General features: G+C 45.7%; 1 protein-coding gene across 1 annotated transcript; it reads left to right on the top strand.

Moving 5' to 3' along the window:
• The first annotated feature begins 3802 nt into the window (after positions 1–3802).
• On the top strand, positions 3803–19578 carry Eif4ebp1 (eukaryotic translation initiation factor 4E binding protein 1). Its single transcript, XM_046463839.2, has 3 exons — positions 3803–4009; positions 16357–16536; positions 19116–19578. Exons 1-3 carry the CDS (start codon positions 3865–3867, stop codon positions 19145–19147), a joined length of 357 nt encoding a protein of 118 aa, XP_046319795.1. The 5' UTR covers positions 3803–3864; the 3' UTR covers positions 19148–19578.
• The last annotated feature ends 1508 nt before the right edge of the window (positions 19579–21086 follow it).

Raw genomic sequence — 21086 nt, 5'->3', positions numbered from 1 at the left:
CAATCCTCAGCACCACATAAAAATAAAATAAAGATATTGTGTCCAACTACAACTAAAAAGCAAAATATTAAAAAAAAATTCCATCTTCAGGTCTGAGAGCAACTAAAGCTTTTAAAAGACAGGTAAAGTAAGGCAAAAGACAGGAAATATTTATATGCCAATAGCCTGTGCGAGTCAGGCCTGGGGAGGGGGTGTCATGTCACCAAAGGGCCAAGGAGTTCCCAGAAAGGAGAACTAGAATCAGGACAAGTGGGGTTCTTGACTTACATGATGGTAGAGAATTTCAGCATGTACTAGTCAGAGAGACAGAAGAAGTTTTCTCTAGGAAGGCAGAGGCACATTCCAGGAGAATGTGAGCTATCTCAAGAGTGAGAAGCTTTTGGGGTAAAGCAAAGAATATATATTCAAGGGATAATGCAGGCCATCTCCTCAGGGAAAGACAGCAACCTGTTGGTGCCGGATGTTGATATTTATAGCGGGACAGTTGCTAGGGGCTGCAGTAGAGATGGAGTGGGGGGGGGGGGTTACTCAAGTTTGTGCAGTTTTCCCTGCACTTGGGCATTGTCCTCTCCTTCCTTTTTGTAAGCAAGGGCATGGGTCAAGGGCTCAGGAAGGGCATGGGCTGGATTGCTCAGGAGTAGGTAAAAGGGTTCATGGGTGTTTTCTGCATTTCAATGGTTCATAGGCACTCCTCTTAAGACTCAGTCTACCTTTCCTCTTCTGCATCTCCAAATTCCTATCTCAGGGAGAACCTCCATTCTCAGCTTTCTCAGTGTCTCCCAGGTTGTGGGGGATGTGGTGGTGGGGGGAGATATCTTCAGCCTTCACTCAGCATGAGGAAGTTGCCCTTCATTTTAGAGAAGCCCCAACTACAGTCTGTTTCAGGACAGCCCGCAACTTTGGGGTTCTGACACTATCTCCAGGCAGGTAATGTCAGAACTGAATTGAATTAGAGGACATCCAGCTGGTGTCATTACAGAATGCCTGCAGCAGAATTACTTGGTTGGTTAAAAGGAAAAGGCCCCTTTATCTGATGTCAAAAGTGTTGCATTGACCTTGTGAGAATAGGAAAAACACTCCCCCACCCCATATCCCCTTGTACTCAGTTACAAGACTTGATATGAATAAATCCTTGCTCTGGAAATTGGTAGAAATCACCACAGTTGAAATGGCTCAAGCCATCCTCCTGCCTTAGGACACAGAATTTAGTGGAGAATTTGTCAAAAATGTAAAATATGGGGATGTAGCTCAGTGATACAGTGCTTGCCTTGTATGCATCAGGCCCTGAGTTCAATCCTCAGCACCAAAAAAAAAAAAAAAAAAAAAAAAAAAGTAACATATAACTTCAAAAATGTAAAGTAGGGCTGGGGCTGTAGCTCAGCAGCAGAGCGCTTGCCTAGCATGTATAAGGCACTGGGTTCGAGCCTCAGCACAACATAAAAATAAACAAATAAAATAAAGGTATATGTCTATCTACAACTACAAAAAAAAAAAAAGGCTCTGGGTTCAACCTCCAGTACTATAAAAAGGAAATAAGTAGAATTCGTTTTTACTGTTTTTTAAGATAAGGTCTCACTGTGTTGCCAAGACTGGTTTCCAGGCTCCTGGGCTCAAGCCACGCGGCTGCCTTAGCCTCCTGGTGTTGCATCACTGCATTCTGCTCATTTTAATAACATATTATACATATCCCCTTATTCTCCAAATATTATTTGAGGTCTGGGGGTTGTAGCTCAATGGTAGAGCTCTTGCCTAGCAAGTGTGAGGCACTGTGTTCAATCCTCAGCACCACATAAAAATAAATAAAGCTATTGTGTCTACAACGAATAAATTTTAAAAAATATTATTTGAACCTGTAATCAATGTAAAAACAAATTACTTAAATCATGCAGGAAATAACAGTTTGCATGATTTCAAATTTTTTAAAAAAGTAATGGAAATGCTTTTTATATGGATTATATCGGTTACATATGTGTCAAAACTGATAAAATTGCATACTTCAAATATGTGCATGTTATTGTACTTCAGTTTTACCTCAATAAAGCTATGGGGGGGAAAAAGAAATGAATTACTGAGGTATTTCATGTTTTTTTTTAATATTAAGTCTTTGATATCTGAGGTGCATTTTACACTTGTAGCACACTTCAATTGGGACACGCCACATTTCAAGGGCTCAACACACCTGTGGGCTGTGGCTACTATATTAGACACTGCAGGCCTAGAATTTAGTTTAGGAGTGAGACCAAACCCAATTTGTCTTCCTACCTCAGACCTTGACCTTTTTCAGTCCACTTGTAGACTCAACAGTCCCTATTTATCCTTCTAAAAAGCAACTCTAATCATGTCATTCCCCCCTGCTTAAGAGATATGATATCTCCTACCAGTTAACATTTTTTGAAAGACTCTTCAACAATTTGACCCCAATTTCCCTTTAAACTTGTTCTTTCTCCTCCGGCTCTTAAAGATATGACCACATGCTGGGCACGTGGCGCAAGCCTGTAATTCCAGCAGCTCTGGAGGCTGAGACAGGAGGATCTAAACAACTCTTTGAGCCCCTATCTCTAAATAAAATACAAAACAGGGCTGGGGATGTGGCTCAGTGATTGAGTGTTCCTGGATACTCCCGGTACTCCCCACCCCCCACAAAAGATATGACCACATGGTATAAACTTTTCTAAGTCATTAGGTTTTTGCGACCTCCTTGCATTTTTCTTTCTTGGCATGGGAACCTCTTCGAAGATAAATTCATTCATTTATTCAAGGGGTGCCTACTGAACGTCTGCCAGTGTGCTGCCTGCCAGTGTGCTGCGGGACACTAAACCCAATTCAAGGGAATTCCTTTGACCAACTCTTACCTCATCCCCCCACTCAGTCTCCACTGAAGTCCCACCCCTATCCCTCCACCTCAGCTCTAAATGCAGCCTGAAAGTTTATAATCCAAGCGACTCTGGAACCTTAGGCAGGAGGATTCCAAGTTCAATAACAGCCTCAGCAATTTAGCAAGACCTGCTTCAAAAAAATAAAGAAGGCTGGGGATGTAATTAAGTGGTAAGGCGCCCTGGGTTCAATTCCTAATACTTATTATTATTCAATCCTTTAAAAAAATTTTTTTAGTTGTAGATGGCCATATCTTTATTTATTTTTATGTGGTGCTGAGGATCGAACCCAGTGCCTCACACATGCAAGGCAGGCACTTTACTACTGAGCTACAGCCCCAGCCCCTTGTTATACAATACTTTTATTTATTTAAAAATAAATAATTTAAGCCCTAGCACTCAGCTGCTCAGTCTGTTCACTACTCCCACACCCTTTAAAGTCCAGGAACATGCATTTGTTTCACCACGTCTTCAACGCTGTTCTCCTGGTGAAAGTTGAAGGAAGGGAAGAGGGGTGAAGGAGCAGTTAATTCCCACTTTCTCATCTGGGAAACTAAAGCACGGAACAGCAAGAGCTGAGGGTCACATCCAGCCAGAAATCCTAATGTGGAAAACAGGTCTTTCTGAGAGAGCCAGGTCGGCTGGGATTCCCGCACAGCGCTAAATACCGAACCCGACTCCCACCCCCGCCCCAAACCAGTAAGGGATTAACCTAGGCAAACTCTGCGACCCGCCAACAGCGCACTGGGCAGGAAGCGGGAGCCCAAGAGGAAGTCTCTGTAGGGTGAAGCGACCTCTCTCTGTCGGCAGCCCTAGGGAAACCCACGTGGAAGGAACGGCCTGGAGATGTTGGGGCGGAGCTGAACGAAAAGGGGGCGTGAGGGCCGAGCCGGAAGGGGAGGTCTAGGGCCCGCCAGGCCACAGCTGGGCGGGGCGAAGTGGGAGGCGCGGGAGGTCTGCGCGAGCTTTGCTGTGCAGCGAACTGGACACCATGTCAGGGGGCAGCAGCTGCAGCCAGACTCCAAGCCGGGCCATCCCTGGCACTCGCAGGGTGGTCCTCAGCGATGGCGTGCAGCTGCCGCCCGGGGACTACAGCACCACTCCCGGCGGCACGCTCTTCAGCACCACCCCGGGAGGTAGGCATGGGCTGGGGAGTCGCACACGGGCCCTGGGTGGACCGAGCGGGAGGGATCAGGAATCGCTGATTGGACTCGGCGCCCACACTCGAGGGCGCCGTAGCCAGAAAGAACGGATAAGGGGCGTCAGGGAGGCCGCAGTGGTCACGGAGTTGGTCTGCCTTCTAGGTCTCTGGGCGCATCGTCCAGAGCCCTGGCTGCAAACTGTCCCATCAGTTTTCTCCTGCAAGAGACGGCGGAGTGTCCCCCAAACACTGACAAGCACGATTACAGGACTGCCACATGCCTAGGGATGTTGCAGTTTTGAGCGGGATAGGGTGGGGACAGGGTGGCCCACGGATCAAGGAAAGGCCTGGGCTGGAGTTCTAAAGCGATGGGCATTTTCTTTTGGAATAATTGCCTCTTGCAGAGCCCTTTTTACTTCCCGAGGACTCCTAGTGTTGCGTTGGACACGCGCCCTTTTACCAAAGCGTGGGGCCGAGGGTGCTTGCTTGAGCAGCGCTCCTCCCGCACCTGTGGCATGTTCCGTATTTACGCGTGTGGGATCCCCACGGAGGAGCCTGGCGCCGCTGGCAGAGCTGTGCGGAGGAACACGTTCCTCTGTGCGAGGGGAGGGGGTACCGTGTGACCTCCCTGGGAGTGGATGAGGAAGAGGAAGCTGAGCTGGCACCGGAGGGGGCCAGCCTTGAGCTGCCTCCGGGAGTCCCGCATTCCCTCCCAGCTCGGGAGTCCCAGCGCACAGGCGCTGATGAAACGTACCCGCCCGATTGCATGATGAAATCCTCGTGGCTCACCACTTCCCTCCCGTCGCCCCCACCTCCTTTTTCCTTTCTTCCCTCCCTTATGTGCTTAACGCTACTTCCCAAACTACTCGAGAACACTAGAGATCCTGGCGCACTGCTGAGTGGCGAAGGGGTGTCCCCGGGGGAGGGACTGAAGGCTGTCTCCTAGCCAGTCGCCAGGCCACATACTCATTTTCTCAGGCAGCTGTTCCACCACCAGCGATCAGAGCCAGATGCGAGGTCTTTGGGACTACTGAGTAATCTTAGAGATTGTTGCCCAATCGTGCCTTTTATTCTGTAGATCGCCACGCTGGGGTCCCCGAAAGCTTGAGCACGTGTCTGTTGTGCATTGTCATACCGTTTTCCTAGATTGAACCAGAAATAGCAATCGGGTGAAGAAGAGGACACTGCTGTTTCTTTTATTAGAAAGTATCCCAGGGAAAGTTCTCAGGGCTCTTGCCACCCTTGACTTGAATTTTCTTTCCTTTGAGGAGCCCTTTTGTAGTCCATGTTGTTTCCCTTTGTCTTCCTCATGATGTTTAGCAGGACCTTTTCCTGATACTCTTGGAGTTCTTAGTCCTGAAAGCTCAAGTAGCCCTATTTTGCCCCCTTTGTTGCTGGGTGCGATGAGATAGATGGGTAAGCAATAGTCAGGGGTACTGTTTAACTGTTTACCAAGGAACTTGGATCTGTTTCCCACTTTGGACTGGGACTTTTGGCATACCACAGCAAAATCTCCCTAAGGGTCTTTAGAAGCTCCCGCATCAGAGTTTAACATTAGTTTCTGAGGACAACTGGAAGAAAGCAGGGCTAGGAGCCCCAAATAGCTTTCTTTTGGCAATACTAGGGATTGGACCCAGGGCCACATACATGCTAGACAAGCACTCCACTACTGAACTACATCCCCAGCCTTTTAAAATTTTTATTTTTTGAGACAAGCTCAAAGTTGACCAGGCTGGCCTCAAACCAGTAATTGGGTCTCCTGCCTGAGCCTCCCCAATAGTTGTATTGTGTTTTGTGGAGCCAGCACAAATCACAATCCATAACCTAAGGAAACCCAGCTTCTACCAAAGTCTGCAAACTTGTTGGCCTAGGCATGAAATCTTCCTCCCAATCCCACTTCACCTCACCTGTTGATGTAATGAAAAATGGTCACACCTTGACAGTCTTTTGTTCAACTCCTGAGTACTGTTCTTAGTCTTCTATGAGGGGAATTATCTGATGATGCCTTTAAATGCAGATTTTGATTTTGTAGGTCTGGGGTGGGACTGAGATTTTTGCATTTCTAACTAGCTCCCAGCTTTTGTTCCATAAAACATAATCTGAGTACTCAGGAATTCCTGGGATTCTATACAGCTTCCCTTGTCCTTTCAGATCTCTGGCAAAAAATGATGATTCTATATAGGTAAAATTTTCTTGAGGCTGGGTCTGGAGAGACACACTTTTGATAGAATGTCTGTATGGCTTACTTGCAGCTTTCCCTGAAGAGCTATTGCAATAAGTCACTCCAGCTGGGAATGGCCCTCAAGTGTCTGTCTCTCTGGAGGCTAAAAAGTGATCCATATCCATTCCTGTGGCTCTGTTTGCTTTCTATGGTCATTAGCCCTTTTTAGACTGAGCACTGAGCTGAGGCTAGGTATCCAGAGATTTGTTATGTGTGAATATTTGAGTCTGTGAAAATTCCAGTGATACCATAAACAACAAAACCTTTAAATGGGTCAAGAAATCTTTCCTCCTCCTTTGTCCATATCTACATTCCCAGCCTGTGTTGGATGTTTGACCCTAAAGAGTACAGGGGTTGCTTGGGTGAAAGTCATACCTAAGACCTGTACCATGGTAAGGTTAATCAGAGGTAAGCAGGTAGAGCTGCAGGTGTTAATTGCACCTTATTTTGTTAGACAAACAAAGTTCTGTGCCTGGGAAGCTGACCTTGGAGCAGCTGACAAGTCTCTGGTTATAGAACAGGCAGTGCTGGGAAGAAGGGAGGTATGCTGGGCACTGAAGCTAGAGTATAGCCAGTGTCCTGAGGCCTTAGTCATAGAGGGGAGAAGTTACTGTAAAAGACAGCTAAGGATGGGTTAAGAGCCTTTGGATATTAAGGCAATGAGGGAGATAGAATGGGCCCTTTTCTCACACTGACCTGAGCTTCCTTTTTTTAAAAAAAAAATTTATTTATTATTATTATTATTATTATTATTAGTTCTGAGCTTCCTTTTAAAGTGGGACATTCTGCATTATGTCCCTCATTAAAGACTTTGACTGGGAGATAGGGTAGAACGGGAAACTGGTGTAGAGTACCCCAAACTCCCTCTGAGGTCTAAGCCTCCTTTTTTGTTGTTGTTGTTTGTTTGTTGTTGTTATTGTTTGGGGGGCTTTTTTGTTTGTTTGGTTGGTTTTGGGGTTTTGCTACTGGGAATGGAACCAGGGGCACTTAACCACTGAGCTGCATCCCCAATCCTTTTTATTTTTTTACTTTGAGATAGGGCATTGCTAAGTTGCTGAGGCTAGACTTGAACTTGTGATTCTCCTGTCTCAGACTCCTGAGGCACTGGATTACAGGCATGCACTACTATTTCCTGGCCAAGACTTCTTGTTTTTAAGGCATTCACCACACCCAGACTTAGAAGAATGATCTCAACCCCAGCCTGGGGTTGCTAGTTAGAAAGATGAAGACACGCCTAAAATGGGATTGTAGATTTCCAAGAGAGTAGTATGGTTACCTGGGGGTGTGGCTCAGTGGTAGACTTGTCCAGTGTGCCTGGCTCTTGATTCCATCCCCAGCACCACAAAAAGAGAAAGTAGCATGGCCATTGTTGTGACTAGGAGAAATGGAGATGATGGCTTAAGGGCAAAGACTTTCAGTTATAAGATGAATAAATTCTGGGGAGCTAATGTTTAGCATGGTGACTGTAGTTAATACTATATTTTTATTAGAAATTAGCTAAGAGAGTAGACATGGAAAAATCCACAGTCACACACACACCCACACACACACCCACACACACTCCTAAGTGCAGTAATGGATGTGTTAATTTGTGGTAATCTTTCATGAATGTTTTGCCGTATGATAGCAAATCATTATGTTGTACACTTTGTATGCAGTTTTTGTAACTATTATATCTCAATAGAGCTGGGGACAAAAAGAATTATAATCATCAAAGGCATAGCTATAGAATGAAGTGATTGGACCTCCTCCTGCCCTTGGATCCTATCACCCACAGGACTTATGTGATACTCAAGTGAGAACTCTTCCCTCTATACTATTACCCTGAGAGGAAAGAGTCTTGATTTGATGTTGTTCCAGAAAATAAGATAGGAAAGAGTGGTGATACTGGAAACAGAATTTTTTCTTTTTCTTTTTCTTTTTTTTGTACCAAGGATTGAATCCAGAGGCACTTAACTACTGAGTCCCATTCCCAGCCTTTTTTATTTTTTAGTTTGAGACAGGTCCTTGCTGAGTTTCTGAGGCTAGCCTCAAACCTACAGTCCTCCTGCCTCAGCCTCTGGAGATGCTGGGTTACAGGCGTACGCACCATGCCCAGTTTGTACACGTGAATCCTTGCAAGTTCAAACAAATAAAAAGCTGTTACTTTCTGGTCTGACACCATATCGGTGTTCTCTCCATCATGATTCATAAGAAATTAATCATGTGTGTTTGTTTTCATGTTTATTCACTAGGTTAGACGGGAAGTTCTTTCAGAGCAGTCTTATTGGTCTTTATATCCCCACTATGTAATGCCAGGTGTTCAGAAGCTCGAGAATTGGGCTGAGGTGAAACTCAATGATAGAGACTTGCCTAGCACTTACCTAGTGCTGCAAGAAAAATAAAAGAAAGGGGTGGGGTGAAGATTTTAAAAGAATCCTGGAATGAAAGCATTCCCCTCTAGATAATCTAGTTTCTTTGTCATCATTCCTGGATGTCAGTTGGTTAATGATAATGTTTAAGTTTTCCTTTCAGTTATAGGGTATAATTTATCTCAGATGTACCAGGGGCAGATGCTAACTTTTTCTGAGTTTCCCCACTTATTTCAGTATTGCAGAGAGGCCTAGTACTCATATTACATATTCAGTTATTACACAAGGAGTCAAAGTAAGTTTTTCTTGTTCTGAGTCAGTATTGGGCCAGAGTCTCAAACTCTGGGATTCGTGCTTCTTATTTAACTGTTTGCACGAGCATTGCTGACTAGATGAGAATAGGCAACTGTGCCTACTGGCATTGGGGTGCTCAAGGACACAGCAAAAAGTGCACCTTGAAATCCATTTGGTATGTCCTTGTAATCTCACTGGGAGAGCCTAGATTCCAAGTCCAGAATATCAGGACTTCCTGGGTACTTAGGGACAGTTGACTGGGTAAAAATGGCTGTATCCGTTATATATTGTCATATAACAAGCCATCCCCAGAAGTCAATAACTTAAACAATGATAGTTTGTTATTGCTGTCCATTCTTTGGTCTGGTTGGGCATGACTGGCTGTTCTTTCCTGAGCTGACTCACATGCTGTGTGCAGTCAGCATCTGGATTGTCCTTATCCACATGTCTGGGACATTACTGGGAATAGCTGGAAGCCTGGGAGTTCCCTTGCTCTCACGTCATTTTGTTCTCTTGGGCTCATCTTTAGTCTACCATGAGCTTACCAAGATGGCAGTTTGCAAGGCCTCTTATGGCCTATAGCATCATTTAGGAAGTATTCTGTTGGCTAAAGCAAGGCACCAGGGGAGGGAAGGCTGCCTAGATTCAAGGAGAAAGGAAATAACTTCTGTTGAAGGAGAGAAGCCACCTGTTCCAACAGGTATGGGAGGAGTTATGGGGTCTGTGTTGTCAGCCTTCCACAAGAGTCAGACCTCAGAGGACAGTCCTTTGAAGGAATTTGGTGCTTGTCCTGATATATGGCCAGCAGAGACAGCCAGGTGAAGAAGCAGACTAGAATCCCAGGGCTGTGAACCAGCTGTTGGTTAAGAATGGCACAGCCTTCCTGAAAACATTGAGTCACAAATCCCATGCCTAACTTTCAAGGCCTTGTGTCCAGTGCCACACAGCCAACCTCACAGGTGGCCACGATGTCAGGTCACCAGGCCTCACCTTGCCACTCCCCCCTCAGCCTGTCTCCTCCAAGGGTGCTGCTGGTCAGGCTTTGGGGATACTCCTCAGAGGGGTTTATGATAGGCCTGCCTCTCCTGTCACTGCCTTTTGAGTGTCCTTGATTTTCTGGGTACTAGCAATAGGCTGGAGTCAAGTTTCTGTCCCCAGCAGTCCAAAGTCGGTAGGAGTGAGAATACAGAGGGTGCAGGTGCTTCAGAGCTTTGGTTTGGAGCAAACAGTGTAGAGGTTACAAACCAGGATTCTTGCCTTAAAGAAAACGTGTGTTGGGGCTGGTGGTGGAGCTCAGTGGAAATGCTTAGCACGCAGGAGACTCTGGGTTCAGCGTGTGTGCAGATGGACTTCTCTTTTTCTGTTCTTCAGCATGGAAGAGGAAAGTGGGCCTATATTAGTTTTCAGACTAGGTGGCTTAAACAATAAAATTTGCTAGACTAAGTGGCAGTTGGAAGACCAAGATGGAAGTAAAATTGGTTTCTTCTAAGACACCTCTTATTGCCTTACAGATGGCCACCTTCTCCCTTTGTCTTTAGTTAGTTCTTGCTTTGTGGGTCTGTGTCCAAATATCTTATGGGTTGTTTTTTGTTGTTAATTGTTGTTTTGGGACTGGGGGTTGAACCAGGGTTGCTTACCACGGAGCTATGTCTCCAGCCGTTCTTGTTTTTTGTTTTCACCCAAGGTCTCACTAAGTTGCTTAGGACCTCACTAATTTGCTGAGGCTGGCCTCAAATTTGTGATCTTCCTGCCTCAGCCTCCTGAGCTGCTGGGATTACAGGCTTGTGCCACCATGCTGATTTGGATTTAAATGTCCCCTAACAGCTCATGTGTTGAAAACTTGTTCCCCAGCTGATGGTACTATTGGGAGGTAATCAAAACTTTAGGAGGTGGGGCCTAGTTAGGAAAGACATTGGAGAGGTACCCTTGAAAGGGATACTTGGAACCCCATCTCTTTCTGTGCTTCCTGACTGTCATGAGAGGTACAGCTTTGCCCTGTATGGCCTTCTGCCAATGTGTTCTGCCTCACCACAGGTGTCAAAGCAATGCAGTCAGCCTAGCATGGACTGAAACTTCTGAATTCATGAGCCAAAGCCAGTCTTTCCTCTTTTGAAATTGTTTAGCTTAGGTATTTGTCAGAGGGACCCAAAGCTGAGATTTTTGGGGGGCGGGGGGATACTGGGGACTGAGCCACATCCCCAGCCCTATTTTGTATTTTTTATTTAGAGACAGGGTCTCACTGAGTTGCTTAGTGCCTTGTCTTGTCGTTGCTGAGGCTGGCTTTGAACTCGATCCTCCTGTCTCAGCCTCCTGAACTGCTGGGATTACAGGCTTGAGCCACCGCACCCAGCTCTATTGACTGAGCTATATATCCCTATCCCTTAACCTAATCTTTTAAAAGACCTTTCTCCAAATGTAGTTATATTCTAGGTTACTGGGGATTGTCTTCGATGCATGAGTTTTGGGGGGAATACAGTTCAGCCTATAACAGCCGCTCCCCATTCCCACAGGGACAGCTGTTGTTGCTATTTGTAATAAGAGACATCAGAAGGGCACTCCCTCTTGGTAGTGGATTTCAGGGATACTTTCACCCTCCTCTGAATACAGTGCATTTTGAAGTGCTAGGGGTTAGGTAAGGGATGGGGAAAGAGCTTGGCCAGCTTTGAGAATAATTGTTTTATCTGTTTTGTTCTGAAAGTCTCTGTAAAAACTTTGTCCCTCTTGTTTATTTTATTTTTTATCTTTTTTGCAGTGCTGGAGATCAAACCTAAGGCCATGCATATGGTAGGCAAGTGCTCTACCACTGAGCTACATGCCTTCAGCCCTTAATTTTCAAATAAACTGACCTGTTCTGTCATATGTCAGGGTCCCTAAGGGAGACAGACTAACCTAAGGGACCCTTTGCAACTGACTGATCACCTCCATTTGGTATCCATTAGCTTCATAAGATTCCTGGCCCCTGAGATATATTGGGATCTTGGTTCTGTTTGCAGAATCTGTGGGGCCAGAGGTGATGAAAAATCTTGGGCTAAGTGTGCTCTGCTTTCTTCACCAAGTTTTTCTGCCTGGCAAGTCTGTTCTGCTTTGCTAAATAGACTGCCCAGCAAGAAAAGCCATCCAGGGACATGCTTCTCCAGTGCATGTAGCCGAGAGGGAGAGAAGAGAGAGACAGAAAGAAGTCTAGGCGGGGCTGGGGATGTGGCTCAAGTGGTAGCGCGCTCGCCTGGCATGCGTGCGGCCCGGGTTCGATCCTCAGCACCACATACAAACAAAGATGTTGTGTCCACCGAAAAATAAATAAATAAATATTTAAAAAAAAAAAAAAAAAAAAAAGAAGTCTAGGCGACTTGTCTGTGAATTTGCCTCCAGGACGACCTGGAGCCACTGCTCAGAACTGGAGTACTTAGTTCACAGGCCACTGGCTTGAGCCTGAGCCCAGGCATTTAAACCTCCCCCTGAACCCTGTTGTGAAATGCTCTCCCTCTCCTGGAATGGGAACAGCAGTTCTAGGAATTCTGTCCTTGTACTTTCTTAATCCTCATGTTCCCCATTCAAGGGGAAGTGTGCTTGAGCCAGGAGAGGCCCAGGGGAAAGTAAGGGAGGAACTGGGCTCAGTTTACAGATGTCACATCCAACAGCAGAATGTGGGTACAATAGGGGGATGGATGGGCAGGAACTCAAGGCAGGCATCTTCCTTTGGGGAACATCCTGTTCTGGACACACTGAAAGTCTAGGTAAAGGCTTGAAGACCCTTTTACTATTCCCAGTAGAAAGGAGCATTGGCTGAGAGTTGGTACCCCAGTCTGCCCTGCAATCTACCACCTCCGATCTATGCCTTGACAATTTTTAAAAATGGATAATATTTAGAATTGGAGTCAAGACTGAATGAGTCTAGCTGGGTACAGTGGGGCACACCTGTAATCCCAGTGACTCAAGGAGGCTGGAGCAAGAGGGTCATAAGTTCAAAGCCAGCCTCAGCAATTTAGTGAGGTCCTAAGCAATTTAGTGAGACTTTGTCTCAAAATAAAAAAGGGATGGGGGGCTGAAATTGTGACTCAGGGGTAGAGTGCTTGCCTAGCATGTGCGAGGCCCTGGGTTTGATCCTCAGCACCACATAAAAATAGAATAAAGATTTTTTTTTTTAAAAAAGCTTCATTTAAAAAAAAGGGGGGGAGGATGGAGACTTTGCTCTGTGGTAAAGTGTCCTGGGTTTAATCCCCAGTACTAAACCAAACAAAAAAGGCAGGCTGGGTCTACCTCTGGATGGATGGCTCAACCTTTCTGATATATTGATATATATCAATTTCCTCATCTGCAGATTGATGATCATAATGATGTCATCCTCCTTGTGGGGAGGGGAGTTATGGGAGGAACCATGGTATAGTTATGAGCACAGATGGGTATGATGAGTAACGACAGATAGTGATGGTGATTGATGTATGCATATCACATGAAAATCTAAGTGTTTATTCATGCAGTACATATACATACATTTATTTGTGTTCCTTGGCTTCTGAGGAGCTTCCTATTCCTGGCTTGTAATCTATCTCTCTCTTTTTTTTTTTTTTTGGTACTGGGGTTTGCACCCTGGGGTGCTTTACCACTGAGATATATATCTCTAGTCCTTTGTATTTTGAAACAGGGTCTCACTAAATCGCCCAGGCTGACCTCAAAACTTGTGATTCTCCTGCCTCATCCAGGGATTACAGGCCCAACTCAAGGGTTTTTTTTGGGGGGGGGGGCATCAGGGATTGAACTCTGGGGCACTTGACCACTGAGCCACATCCCTAGCCCTACTTTGTATTTTATTAGAGATGGGGGTCTCACTGAGTTGCTTAGCACCTCAGCTAAATTGTTGAGGCTGGCTTTAAACTCTCGATCCTCCTGCCTTTGCCTCCCCAGCTGCTGAGGCACTCGGCCTCAAGCGATTTTCTGTTACATGGATATCATACTTTATTCTTGTAGGAGAATCTCCCCCCCCCCCCCCCCCCCCCGTCCCCGTCCCCTTTGGTTCTGGGGATCAGATCCTGAGTCGTGCAGATGCTAAATAAGCACTCTACCTCTGAGCTGCATTTCCAGCCCTCAGTGAATCTTGAGGGTTGTTATTAAGTCTTTATGATACTTTAGTGAGGTATGAATTTTGTTCTTATCCTCTTCTTGTAGCCACAACTCAGGTTGAGGGACTGGAATGTGGTGAGACCTGATTTGAGCCCAGAATTTCTGCCTGTAACCCCATACTATTTGCATATTTAAGCATCTGCCAAAACACGAGATCCTAAAAATAGATGGCACAAGGCTAGTGCTTTAAAAATAGTCTGACTGAGCCTAATACAACACCCTTTTTTACAGGTGAGGAAACTACACCCTGCCCCTTGGGTCCCCACATATCCCTCTGTTTGGAGACTTTATATATATACTATATATATACTGGACTCTAATCATTTGTTTTGGGGTTTTTGTTTTGTTTTTGATACCAGGGATTGAACCCAGAGGCACACAACCAATGAGCCATATCTCCAGTCCTTTTTATTCTTTTTAATTTTGAGACAGGGTCTTGCTAAGTTACCTAGGTCTTTGCTAAGTTGCTGAGGCTGGCTCCTCCTTGGCTCAAGATCCTCCTCTCTCAGCCTCCTGAATTGCTGGGATTACAGGCATGCACCACTGCACCCGGCTCTATAACTCGAATCCTACTTGTACTAGCTTTATTATTTTTCTAACACTTTATTTATTCAATTTATTTTTCTTTAGTACTGGAGATTGAACCCAGAGGCGTTCTACCACTAAGCTATGTATTCAGCCCTTTAATTTTGATTTGTATTATTATATTTTATTATATATCACATAATGTTGTATAGTATACACCCTACATATCATTATTAAATTATATATTGTGTGTTAAAAGGAAACTTGATGTCACTACTATATATGGGAAACCAGATTCACTTGCCATAAATAGAAGGTAACTATAAAAAGATACACAATGACAGTTTTTAAATTCTAGCTAGATTCCATTGCCTGCTGAAGGCGCTGAGCCTGAGGTCTGCTCTTTTGAAGGGAGTAGTCAGTAACTGCTGTTAAGGTATTAAAGACACATAGTGCTGATTTGGACGTAATGGGCACAACATGAACAACCCGCTCTGTTCACTGTCATCTGATGCATCACAAGGATCTTGGGTCCCTCACCTTGGGAAACACTCCCTCAAATGGTATCATGGGGGCAGGTCTACATGGGAGGGGTCCTGGGTGTGGTTTAAGAATGGTGAATAATTCAGTGAGACAGTTCCTCACCTAGGGAGTAAGACTACCTTGTAATGAATAGAACACAGAGTGTACAAACTCTGAAGTGTGGTGACATCGGCAAAGGTAGCAGGGGGCTTCAAAAGGAAGAAAGCCTTTGTGAGGCAGGTAACCTATCTGCCACAAAGCCCCAGCAGCATTTTTGCTAGTCTGAGTGAATAGCTTCATTTTCCCTTTATTCATCTAGAAAATGGGATTAAAGACCCTCATTGTTATACAAAATTACATATAAGAGGAAGTGAAGGGAAAGGGGAAAAAAAAACAAGAGAGAGAAATGAGTTACAGTAGAGGGGGTAGAGAGAGAAGATGGGAGGAGAGGGGAGGGGAGGGGAGGGGGGATAGTAGAGGATAGGAAGGGCAGCAGAATACAACAGACACTAGTATGGTAATATGTAAAAAAGTGGATGTGGAACCAATCAATGTGAATCTGCAATATGTATACGGGATAAAAATGGGAGTGCATAATCTGCTTGAATCAAATGTATGAAATATGATATGTCAAGAGCTTTGTAATGTTTTGAACAACTAATAATAATAAAAAAAGAAAATGGGATTAAAGATACCTATTCTGAGTATCCCACAGGAAGTACTATAAGGACAGGATGGAATAATGAATAGAAATGCATCTTTTCCACTTTCAAGTATGATTGTCATGGGTAATTAACACTGAACTCTGATGGGTGAGCAAGTTGAGGGATTTTAGGGACCAAGAGCTCTAAGAAGACAAAGGTGCACACCTGTAATCCCAGTGACTGGGGAGGCTGAGGCAGGAGGATCACAAGTTCAAAGCCAGCCTCGGCAATTTAGTGACGCGCTAAACAATTCAGTGAGACCCTGTCTCTAACAAAATATTTTAAAAAGAGCTGGGGATATGGCTCAGTAGTTAAGCACCTCTGGGTTCAATCCCTTGCACACACACACACACACACACACACACACACACAAAAAGACAAAGGTACAGTCTGATGGCCAGTGAATGTTTCTTTCGAGTGTCAAGGCCGTGAAGAGGTGGCGGACTCCTAGGTTATAGTCAGGCTGCTGGATGAGCCTCTCTCCTTCTTGGTCCAGATTTTTATAAGAGAACCAACTGCCTCTGTTGCAACCCTGCCTCCAAGAAGTGAAAAAACTGGCAGGCAGGGGGGTTTAAGGTGGCTTTACCAACCTCCCTGTGCCTTTCAGGTACCAGGATCATCTATGACCGGAAATTCTTGATGGAATGTAGAAACTCACCTGTGGCCAAAACACCCCCAAGGGACCTGCCCACCATTCCTGGAGTCACCAGCCCAGCCAGTGATGAGCCCTCCATGGAAGCCAGCCAGAGCCATCTGCGCAACAGTCCAGAAGATAAGCGGGCAGGTGGTAAGTGGCCAGGCTCTTGCAGGCAGTCTCCAGGGAAGGGAAATGTCCTGTCCTCTGGGGGGAATTCCAGGGAGGGGAATGGTGGTGACCCTTTCCCATACTCTATGGAGCACTTCAGACTCCAGAGGGTGGGAGTTGGGATGGAGAGTAGAACTCTCAGAGGTACCAATTTTGTCCTTGAAAGGGGCCCAAGAACCCCAGGAAAGGTGATTTGACACCACCAGGTCATGTAAACAGCAGGAGCTTGTCTAAAATGGCAGTGACTTCACACGGTTTTCATAAGCATGGCCCTCTGTATAATTCCCCAAAGCATTACTGTGCATGTGCAATGCTTGGACTACAACCATGGTGCTCGTGATGCAGGAGACAACTTAAGACGAAGTGTACTTGCCCTCTGTGAAATCACATGTCTACAAGATAAGAAACACATCCGGCAGTCTCCTGGCTGGGTGTTTGTTCCTTAGTGGATCCTCTATGAAGACATAGAAACAATGTGGCCCGTTGTCTTTGCAGCTTCAACATTTGGTAGCCAGGTGCTTCCTGGTATCCCCACCTCCCAAGTAATCAGAGCAGCCACCCTGGCAGCTATGTATGTAAAGGGGCTCTTTGTGACCACATGACTAGCTTGCCAGAGCATCTGAGTTCTCTGCTGTGTGGTAATGTATCATAAGCACTGCTAGATGACCTTAGTCAGACTGGAACCCACCGACCCTTCACTAGGCCCAATGCACAGGCTCAGACCCAGACAGGAAGCAGCTGGACCTTGGGCTAGGCTTGCTCTGCTGACAGCAGCAGAATTCGTTTACCTGGGGCCTGCAGGATGTGATTCATAATCACCCTGGGAATGCCAACAGCCAAGACAGGCAATAGTTGCCTTCTCTCTTTTTTTTGAACCCAGGCGTCATGCATGCTGGACAGGCGCTCTACCGCTGAATCATATCCCCAACCAGTTGCCTTTTCTTAGATTCAGGGCTGGAAGGGAGGTGAGCTGTAGTAGGAAAGTGGATTTGGGCACACAGAGAGAACAGTGTGACACATGCTATAAGGTGGTATGGTCACCTGACATTTGTTGAAGGATGGAGAGATTCATGGGTCATAGCACAAGGGATGAAGTTCACCAGCACCTGAAACTTGACTCACCACCAGCTGAAGGCTGTCACTCCCTGTTCACACACCCCTCCCAGTTTCTAGAACTGCTGTGGCCCATAACAAATGCAGGGTTGGCCTTGTATGCCAGGTGGCAGCTCTGAACCCCAAATAGTGGTCTAGTTCATCCCACATGGTTGTTAGTATAGGGTAGCGGGCATTTTAATTTTGTTCAATTAGATACAAGAAACCAAGACTCCTGCGCTTGAACCCATCTATTTGTGTAAATATAACCAGAAGAAAAAAGCCAGCTTTCCTATTTGGGAGACAGAGCAGGCATTTTACTATCTACTACCTTGGAGCAGCCCAGGAGACCATGAATGAGGCAGTTCCCTTTAAAAGAAAAAAAAATCTACTGAAGCATGAATTACTTGAAAATGTCACTGGAAAGAGGATGGAGGACACTGAGTGGCTGAATTGTCCAGATAACTGCTTTACTGCAAGGTCAGGCTATCCTACGGGCCGTAAGACGTAGGCCTAGTTAGCAGGTTACCTAGGGTACCATTTTCTTTCTTTCCTTTTTTTTTAGGGGGGTGGTACTGGAAATGGAACTCAGGGGCACTTTACCAGTTAGCCACATCCCCAGCCTTTTTTTTTTTTTTTTTTTTTGGAGACCATGTCTAACTAAGAGTTACTTAAGGTCTTGCTAAGTTGCTAAGGCTGACTGGCGACTTGTGATCCTAGTCACAAGAAACCACTAACCCTTATTAAAAATAAATTAGCTGGACATGGTGGCGCATGCCTATAATCCCAGCGGCTCAGGAGGCTGAGGGAGGAAGGACACAAGTTCAAAGCCAGCCTCAGCAAAAGAGAGGTGCTAAGCAACTCAGGGAGACCCGGTCTCAGAAAAATACAAAATAGGGCTGGGGGTGTGGCTCAATGGTTGAATGCCCCTGAATTCAATCCCCAAAACATACACATGTGCCTACATACATACTTACATACATAAATAAGCCAGATGTGGTGGTGCATGGCTATAATCCTAGCAACTCAGGAGGCTGAGGCAGGAGGATCACAAGTTCAAGGCTAGCCTCAGCAACTTAACGAGGCACTAAGCAACCTGTATCAAAATAAAAGAAATTAAAAGGACTGGCAATGTGGCTCACTGGTTAAGCTCTCCAGAACCAAAAAGATAAAAGTAAAAATCAGAAAAATGCAGGAATGTCACTTCCTCTATGAGAGAACTTAGTGTCTATTCTTGGTTTGGGGATTAGGAAAGAGAGCATAGTCAGGCATGGAAGCTTCAGGCCTACGCTTCCAGGAATTCGTAGCCTAGTCCTGCCTTCCTTTACATTCTTTCCCATCATAAGGTTAGCCCATGTTCTTCTTAAAGGAACAACAGAATTAAGAAATAGGCCCTCTCCCTGGCCTCTAAGACATCAACACACCCATTTGCTCATTGCTTCCCTGCCCTCTGTCTCTTCTCTCCATAGGTGAAGAGTCACAGTTTGAGATGGACATTTAAGGAACCAGCCTTGAGATGGAGCAATGTTTCTGGGCCCCTCAGGCCCTTCTCGAGAGAAGAGTCACACCAGCCAGGCCTTATGAAAGTTTTTGTACTGGGCAGTCGTCGGGCTTGGGGTCTGCCACCCTGTTCCCTCACTCAGGGCACCTGCTCCCCTTTCCTCTTTGTGAACACCAGCACATACCTCCTCATGCCTCCATTGATACAGGAGCTGCTACCCTAAAGGGAATGACTCTCTTACCCACCCAAGTGCCAGAAAGGGGTCACAGAGGAGCCCTTATGAAAGATCATCTGGCGCTTCCAGCCCCATCGTCTGGGACACACCCACCCTTTCCTTAGGTTGGGGTGCCTGGGAAAGCTCCCCTCCACTTCCCTAAGAGAGGAAATAAAAGCCACCCTCTCCCTAGGGCCAAGAGTTGGGCCCTGTCTGAGCTCTTTTCAACTCCAAGTGATAATTAATACCAGCTATTATCTGTTCAGTGCTTACGATGCATTTTCCTTTACATTATCTCATTTGATTCTCACACTGATTCTGTAGGTAAGTAGAGCAAGCACTATCTTTATTTTAACAGCTAAGAAGACTGTCATTTACTTGAGGGAAGCTAGTAAATGACACGTGGCACTAGGTTTGAGCTCGGCTACTTTTTTTTTTTTTAGTGGTAATGGGGGGTTGAACCCAGGGATGCTCTACCACTGAACTATACTCCCAGAACTTTTAATTTTTTATTTTGAGACATGACCTTACTGAATTACTGAGGCTGGCTTTGAACTTGAGATCCTCCTGCTCAGCCTCCTGAGTTGCCGGGATTATAGGCATGAGCCACTGTGCCTGGCTGAGCACCTCTACTCTTTTTTTTTTTCTTTTTTCCTGTACCAGGGATGAACCCAGGAACACTTGATCACTGAGCCACATCCCCAGCCGTATTTTGTAGGGTCTCACAGAATTGCTTAGCACCTCACTTTTGCAGAGGCTGGGTCCGAACTTGTGATCCTCCTCCCTCAGCCGCCTGAGCCACTGGGATTTCAGGCATGGGCCACCGCTCCCTGCTGCTGTTCCGCTGTGCTTGATCTTTTGTTTGCAGTGGCAGGTGCTACCTATTTTCTGGGCTCCCTGCTCTTCACCCACCAAGCCTGTCAAGTGACCCAGTCACCTTCCCCCTTTGGGCCCATTCCATGTAAGAGTGAGAGGGAAGAGCCTGAGCCTTGGCCAGTGTACTCTGCGATCCACATGTACTTGATCTTTTTTTTTTTTTTTTTTTTTTTTTTAAAGAGAGAGAATTTTTTTTTTAATATTTATTTTTTAGTTATCGGCGGACACAACATCTTTGTTTGTATGTGGTGCTGAGGATTGAACCCGGGCCGCACGCATGCCAGGCGAGCGCGCTACCGCTTGAGCCACATCCCCAGCCCCTGTACTTGATCTTTGTAGAGTGATTCCTTTGTGTGAGTCATCTTTGGAGACAAATAAGATAGGCTCTCTGCCTTGAGGATTTCATTGAAATGTAAGATTTACTGATAAGGAGGCATAAATGGGATTATATAGGATTGGCTACCAATGAATGGTCTATGCAAGTGTTAAATCATACAGGGGAGCTGGGTGCGCCACACTTGTAATCCCAGCAGTTTGGGAGGCTGAGACAGGAGGATTGCAAGTTTAAAGCCAGCCTTAGCAAAAACAAGGCTCTAAGTAACTCAGTGAGACCCTGTCTCTAAATAAAATACAAAATAGGGCTGGGGATGTGACTCAGTGGTCGAGTGCCCCTGAGTTCAATCCCCCCCCAAAAAATGTAAATCACGCAGGGGGAAGAATGGAGGTGATGTGCAGTTGCCCCCCACCCCCAGGAGTTTGGAAGGAGGTAGGTATCCAGTGTTATGGAGGTCAGGTGGTCTTGGGAAACCAAGATGTACAAGGATGGAACATCAAGGAAGCTGCTTTCTT

This window comes from Marmota monax, unplaced genomic scaffold, assembly GCF_021218885.2.
Source record: "Marmota monax isolate L192 unplaced genomic scaffold, Marmota_monax_Labrador192_F-V1.1 WCK01_AAM20220418_F8-fsc00224, whole genome shotgun sequence".
Lineage (NCBI taxonomy): Eukaryota > Metazoa > Chordata > Mammalia > Rodentia > Sciuridae > Marmota > Marmota monax.
Note: the sequence above shows the minus strand (reverse complement) of the source record. Positions and strands in the feature narration are given on the sequence as shown.